The 7533-nt window shown below is 37.8% G+C and overlaps 2 protein-coding genes across 2 annotated transcripts; one reads left to right on the top strand and one right to left on the bottom strand.

Annotated features, from left to right (window-relative positions):
- Positions 1 to 2431: 2431 nt before the first annotated feature.
- LOC145464090 (allatostatin-A receptor-like) lies at positions 2432 to 3637 on the top strand. The gene has a single exon (XM_081447905.1). The coding sequence runs from the start codon at positions 2488 to 2490 to the stop codon at positions 3571 to 3573; it is 1086 nt and encodes a 361-aa protein (XP_081304031.1). The 5' UTR covers positions 2432 to 2487; the 3' UTR covers positions 3574 to 3637.
- A 1868-nt stretch (positions 3638 to 5505) lies between these two features.
- Positions 5506 to 7319, bottom strand: LOC145463207 (QRFP-like peptide receptor). Its single transcript, XM_081446940.1, has one exon. It carries the CDS (start codon positions 6818 to 6820, stop codon positions 5723 to 5725), a length of 1098 nt encoding a protein of 365 aa, XP_081303066.1. The 5' UTR covers positions 6821 to 7319; the 3' UTR covers positions 5506 to 5722.
- Positions 7320 to 7533: the final 214 nt, after the last annotated feature.

A 7533-nucleotide genomic window follows, 5' to 3' on the forward strand; every position in this document is an offset into this window, starting at 1 on the left:
CAGTCCCTTAGTGGAAACTCTTCAGGGGACTAGTTGCAAGGGACAATTCCCCTCGTGTCTGCCGACCTTTAATTTTTTTGTCGGTCTGAGTACGGTTTTGGCTATTTATTTACATATATATATATATATATATATATATATATATATATATATATATATACGAATTTTCGTCGTTTGCGTCGATTTTGAGTGTCAAGTCGAATAAACACGGGTAAAATTATAAACTTTTACAGCCTGAGAAGAATTTTCAGGCTCTCCAAGGAGTGCACAAAATTGTTTGTTCTTTATTTATGAAATTTCTTGATCTGTTTATTGAAATCTTATGGTCACTCATGCTACCATTAGCAAATAGCCGCGTTTATGGCCTTCCTACTGAGCGGGGGAAATAATAACAACAGATAGGCTTAAAAATTTACCGTTTTTCGTTACTTATCTCACACGTGACACATTGATACTTTCGACATTGCTCATTATTTTAGCAGCTTGCATGCAGGACACGTGACACATTTAAAGAATACGTAGAGCACTTCTTCCAAGCTTACATAGCCTCGTCTAAACATTCAGGGGACCGGAAGAATTAATTCTCGAAAGTTATGAAAACCCAAAGTCATCAATGGCTTTTATAAAATATTTGTCAAAACAGAGAAGCACAAATGTGTTTACAATACTCTTATCTACACACACCTATCAACCAATGAGAGCGCGTGAACTATCTTAAATCTGATCTTTTTTTTCAAATGAGCTTAGTGAATAGTCTAGCTAACTACTTCTCTTTGTATCGCAAGCGTTAGATCGCCCGGCCGATATCTGGGAGGCCACGGATTCGATTTTCACCGTCGAGAACGCAGATTTTTTTTCTCTGTCCCTCGTTCGAGTCATATTGAACATCCACCTTTCTGGGAAAGTAAATTATCGTGAAATGTCTCCCGAAGTTTTTAGTAAAATAAGTCATTTTTGAATTCGTTTTTTTAACAAGTGTTTTTTCAAGAGTACATTTTCTTTTTTGTTATGTATGGCAAGAGTCTGTCACAGATGCCATCTGGAGCTTTTGTGTTATATAAGATATCATGAATTGTCCCTTAAGATTATGGCGGCATGTAAGTCGTCAGGAAATGTCTCGGGGGCAGATGGTACGAGCATTACCTGGGAAAGTCTCTGGAAAATTCGAGAATTGTTGAATTTCCGAAATGTGGACCATTAAACAGGAGATGTCGGAAATTTCGGAAACAAAATATATATAATAGTGCGGAAATTTTTGGTAATGATTTTTTTAAACATTCGCGCACACCTCACGAGGTTGTCCTCTTTTGGGAAATTCTGGATTTTTCGGGTATCATTCGCCACTGGGAGGTTTCGCAAATTCAAACAGAAAACCTTTGTCTTATTGTAGTCATAGATAGAGAGATCACGAAACGTGTTCAGATCTAGAAGTCATGTCGCGCGTCAGAAGATATCCATAAAGATAAAGTTGAGTGTAATCTGTCCAGTTACCAAATTCAAATTCGACCAGGACCAGTTAAGGCTGATGTGGCTTACTCTCTAAATATTGTAATTTATTTTATTTATTTTTTACTGCCGAACATGTTACTTTGGCTTTGACTGTGGCTTTTTAGCCAATCTTTTTATTGGCTGTATTTTTGAAGGCAATATTAATTTAAGTACGTTGTTCCGGAAAGCTTCGTCTGTACGAAAGTAAAATTTAATCGTTGAAATATACAGAGAGTTTAGAGAACGATTTCGATTCTATTCTTACTAAGGTTCAAAGTACTACAAGTAATGGCTCTTCAGCACTTTATTAACGCAAGTCAAAATCAAGAAGTAATTTGTTCTAATTGCCGGTTCAGTACCTGTACTGATTTCGATCATTATTTTTGCTGATGTTATAGTGCCAAGCAATAAATTAATTCACAGGTCATTGACAAAGTTGTAGCTTTCCAAAATTTGGCCGACAGGTATTTTAATTTTTGTTTATGTGCGTACTGAGATTACGGAATGGTCAAAAAAACTTTGCCACTGCTTTGAAAAATCTAGTGAAAAATAAATGTGTCGTGGTCCTTGCGATGAGCCTGCGAATGTAACTGAAAGTATAGTTAAAAAAAAATTGAAATGTTCTAATTATAGAGACAGCATACAGGCCATTTTATTAATGGTCTTTAAAAAACTCGAACGCAATGTATCTGTAGGTGATTATTTCCAGACGAATAAACCAATATCCCTTAAATTGTCACTTTCGATTCTTGGCTTTCCTGTTACAAAAGAAACTTAATGTTAAATTCTGCCTTAGAGTAATTAGAGGTTCTATAATGACTTATCTAAAAGCAGTTATTTCTTTAAAAGTGTCATGGTTCATAATGCGTTCATAACTAACATTACAACTCCATGTTTTTATAGGTTCTTAACTAACAACATTTCTTTCTTATCTTGTCAAGTGAACTTGTAATTCCAACTGGTTTTCTTACATACTTTGTGCCATTTTTAAAACAGAGCATGGTGACGTCTGGAGACATCGTGTTAACCTTTTGTTTTGCCTCTCTGGTGTTGGCTGGTATAGTGGGAAACATTTTAGTCTCTTTAGTCATCCTCTTAAACAAGACCATGCAGACGCCCATTAACTATCTCCTTTTAAACTTGGCCGTGGCGGACATCATAACCGTTATCTTCATCAGTCCACAGTATATCTTTATACACGCGTTTACGCATCCAACGGGGGTGGCTGGCGATTTCCTGTGCAAGTTCATCACCGGTGGAAATCTCTCTTGGATCGGTGGTGTTGGCTCGGTGTTTTCTTTGGTCGCAATCTCGTTTGAACGCTACCAGGCAGTAACGAACCCTTACAGCCCAGACTCAAAATTTTCCATGTCCAAAGTAAAGATTCTTGTAATTTCCTGTTGGGTTTTCACCACCGTTTTCAACTTCCCACTGTTCTTCGCCATTTACTACGACAAGGAACAGAAGTTCTGTTTGGAATCTTGGCCTTCTGCGGCTTACGGTAAAGCAAACACCACCGCTTGGCTGATAGCCGTCGGAATCATCCCAGCCTCAATTATGGTATCCTTGTACTCGAGAGTCGTTTACGATTTGTGGTTCAAAAAAATCAACGGAAACACTCAACTAGCTATTCGCAAATCACGGAAAAAGGTTACGAAGGTGGTATTGATCGTCAGCGTCATTTACGCAGTGAGCTGGTTTCCACAGCTTATCTTGTACTTTCTTAGTCACTACCACCAAGCTTTCGAATTCGGAAACGTGGCATACGTCATTTCCGTTGTCATGGTAACATTCAACTCCGCAGTGAATCCTATGATATATGCTTTCCAGAGTCAGCGATTTAGACAATATTTCAAACAATTGCTCTGTTGTGGAAGAAATAGAATACATGTTGTTTTTCCACTCAGTGCACAAAAAACATATCCCAACATCACCAGCCATCTTGATAAAAGAGATACACCAGCAACAACTCTGAATGCTGAAGTGGCAGAGGAAGATACGGGTTTTAAAGACTTGTATGACGACCCGCAACAAGCTGATAGAACTGGACCTAATGCGGAATGTACAAATGCATGGGATTTGTGAATGTTTCAATGTCCAACTTTATGTCTTTGATTTTTCAAATACAAGTTTATCATTCATGTCTTATTCTATGGCTACAGGGCCCGGTTGTAATCGGTCTTCTTATTAATGTTTTATTTTGTTACATACACTCTTTTTTATATAAGAATATTGTATTTCCGGCCCTGGCTGAATAATTTGACTTTTCTGCCGATTTTAGGCTGAAAGTGTTCTTGTGAATATTCTTACGATTAAGGCAAAATATGACAGACATAACCTCTAGCAAAAATGTCATTAGCAACTAACACAATATTATGGCTGTTTTTTTTTCCATTTTGGCTAGTTTTTCCGTTTAGAGAAAGGAAGTATGTTATGTGGTTTACTTCAAGCATATAACTGTAGCGTATTTACAAAATTTTCAACATACAGAGTTTCAGCCCCAGACTTATTCTTAATAAATTTTTAAATTTCGGCCTCGATATCCTCATAAATAACTTTTTCTTTCTAAAAAAAAAGGTTAAATAACCTCCTATTAAACGAGTGCGTGGGCCGTTTTGGGGAAAATTGTTCTAGATAGTGGTACAAAAAACGTCAATATTCCCCAGTACGGCTCGAGAAAGCTAAGTTAGTCATGGAAATTGCACATTTTGAGTTTGCGGACTTTAGAAAACAAAATATACACAGCATGTAAATGGCAAAATCTGTACCAAGAAAGAACCTGCAATCCGTAGGTTTGGATTTATTTCAAGGCTACCATGCAATCTAATAATTACTTTAAGTTTTGTTCTTTGGTTTTTCTCATTCTTTTCAAAATAAAAAATAAAAATAAAACAACTAGTATTCTATTTCGCAATTCATTTTCGTTGTCATAAACTTTTGTGCTCGATGGGAGCAATTAATTTTTCCTGAAACTGGCGAAATATTAAGCCAACCATATTTTGCCATATTTTGCCATATTTTCAGATGTCAAGTATTATTTTAAATCATTAATTGTAAGGAATTATTTTTCTTTAATATCTTTTATGGATTTCTTCAATTTAACACTGAATGATTTTGAAACACTCACTAACAAAACTCGTTACCTATCTCGATCTCATCCCATTTATCAGCTATCAATTTTGCGGATCTCAGATCTCAGTTTTCACTTGAAAACAAGCTCGCAAACTTTAAACGAGGTACTGTTCATTTGAAAAATCCGCAGTCTCAACTGGACTGTTTAAAAAACTATAGCAAACTCTAGCTTTACCCAATCAACAGCACCGAACTTCGGAGCCAACGCTAATCTATGGACCTTGCTTTGTCCAAAGGATGTCTTCCACTATATATCTGCGCTGACAGTTAAACCTCTGTTCAAATAAGTGGATGCCCTTTTAGAACCATACAGACCACCTATCTCGTGACATATCTGTAATCATTAAAAAGGAGATCAGTGCAAAAAGATTAAAATCATTTTCCATAGGTAAAGAATGCTACATCTTAAGATCTTGTCCTTTTACTTACGTCATCAGAATATATGACAAACAGAGCCAATATACCAGTGTCATAATTCAACTCATAAATTTATCAATTTCTCACGTACGCACGTTGAACGTATTGATCCTCAAATATACGTCACCAGCCGTATAACATCAATCGGACTAAACAGTAGCAGCGGATACTTGATAGCAATTAATCGCGGTGTTCTTTAACGTTTTTTACACCGCCGCAACTTAAATATAAAAATGAAGCAGTTCGTTAGTAGTCTTTATCTATTGCGTTCCTTACAAAGTTCTTGAAGACGTTTTACTGTTTAATCCTCTAAAGAACTTTTCGCAATAAATGTAAAAAGATTATATGTACATATATACATTTAATGAACGCCGTACGACAAATATACAGCATTTCTCAATTTTGCATAAATTTCCCAATATTAAAATTAATCAAGGAAAAGAAAAACTGACGTTATTATGTCTCACGCAATCCGATCGGCAAAGGCTCAATTTTTATGCAAAACAACAGAAAAATGCTTTCCTTTCGGACGCGACAGGCCGCGGGGAAGAAACAATCACTCGTACGCGGCTGTGGTGTCTGATGAACAGGAGAAAAAAAAACTGACGATAAACAAACAGTAAACGAGCCTCCCTCTCGAACATCTTTTTGCGCGCATTGAGAGTAGAATACGATTTTCCAGTTTTCACAGAAAGTACAATTCAACCTTTTTGTTTCGCCGATCGCGACTTCCGACACTCTTTATCGTCGAGGAATCGCTTTGAAAAAGCTTTCTGCCTTGACAATGAAGAATAGCGCGCAAACAATCTTTGAATCCACTCCTGTAGTTTTCGCTGAAAAACGCATAGATGAGGGGATTTATCGCGCTAGTAGCTTGACAAAAGAAATAACCAAGAAATTGAATTACTCCAGAGACTATGCAAGTGTTGTTTGCTACGTAAAACGTAAATTGAAAGATGTACACCGGAAGCCAGAAGAGTGCGAAAACAACCAGCACAGTCACAAGCATCTTGAGCACTTTCCTATTTGATTTTTCAACCTCTTGGTGATTTGCTTTGCAGCGAAATGTGATGGAATTCCCGCGCCATAACTCAATCACGATGGCCGTGTAGAGAACTGTTATAATCGTGAGTGGGCCCGCATAGAAAAAACCAAAATGAATAAAAGTGTAATCTTTTCTCGCTTTACTGCTTTCGAAAAGGGGTTCCCAAATTTCCTCGCAAAAGGTTCCATCGCCTCCCTCTCCCGCGACAATTCGGTTAGTGTACAGAATTGGAGCTGCAAACAAAATCCCAAATAGCCAAGTTAAGACGATGAGAATTTTTGTGGTGCGACATGTGATCACTTTACGAAAAGGTAACATGATAGCGAAGAAGCGATCAAAGGCAATGGCGGTTAGCGATAGGATAGAGACATCTATTGACACCTGCTGAATGAATGTAACCAATTTGCAAATCAGCTCAGCTGTGATTCCTCTAACAAGAAGATCGTGCCCAGCGTAAACAGTCCGGATGGACGGCGGAACAGCAAAGATGGCAAAAAACAGATCGCTGACGGCCATGCTGACTATCATGTAGTTTGTCGTGGTCCTCATTCTTTTCCTCTTATACACCACTAAGATGACGAACGAGTTTCCAAGGATTGACCCGAGAATTATCACACAGTAGATAATCGTCTTGAACGCTTTTGTTAAGTTCGTGTCGGGGCTCCCGTGCGGGCATGATATCTCGGAATCACCGCTTCTTTCCAGAGTGTTGTTTGTAGTCACATTGGAATTATTCATTGTCACTCTATGATGTTCTGCGAACAGTAATTCAGTTTGGGAAAGTGAATCTCGTCCACATGCTTTATTTTGATCTTGACTTTTCAACGCACCTTCTAACGGCGTATTGGAGTAATCAAAGCCTTAGTATACGTCGTTCGAAAAGCCAAGATGAATTACACGAATTACAGTGACAGCTCCAAAGTGACTCAATTGGTTGTAAATAAAGCCAGAGTCTATCAGTCAACAATAATGTGAACTCAGACTCCGAATCGACGCGTTGAATATGCGCTCGTGTTTCTCGGTGTTGATCCAGTGATGACACTCAACCAACAATCTTTGTACAGTTGATACGAAAGGAAAACCACAAGATTTGAAATCCTTTCAGTTAAATAATACAGTAATAACGTTTCGGTACCTTTGATCACAAAGCGAAGTGAAAAACCAAAGAAAATGAACTCCTCCCAGTTTTTGCAAAACAAGAAGAGCGTTTTGACGTACAAATGAAATTGCTGACACTTAATCCTCAACACTTCCTGAAGCCTTTATGTACGGTTGACAGTTTTCTTCCTTAATTCCTCTGTTTAGCCCCTAACTGATAAGTGTTTGTCACGGAAAACCGTCAAGGGATAGTAAACCAAAATGGCGCTTTTTATCTCACCGGATTACCTTGTTCCGTGCTTGATTCGGTAATACTTCTTAACCAGATTGTATCTAGCCGTCTCTAGTATGAT

This window comes from Orbicella franksi, chromosome 12 (genome assembly GCF_964199315.1).
Source record: "Orbicella franksi chromosome 12, jaOrbFran1.1, whole genome shotgun sequence".
Lineage (NCBI taxonomy): Eukaryota > Metazoa > Cnidaria > Anthozoa > Scleractinia > Merulinidae > Orbicella > Orbicella franksi.

Coding starts and splice junctions, on each gene's coding strand:
- LOC145463207 (XM_081446940.1), bottom strand. CDS start 6,820: ATGAATAATTCCAATGTGACTACAAACAACACTCTGGAAAGAAGCGGT.
- LOC145464090 (XM_081447905.1), top strand. CDS start 2,488: ATGGTGACGTCTGGAGACATCGTGTTAACCTTTTGTTTTGCCTCTCTG.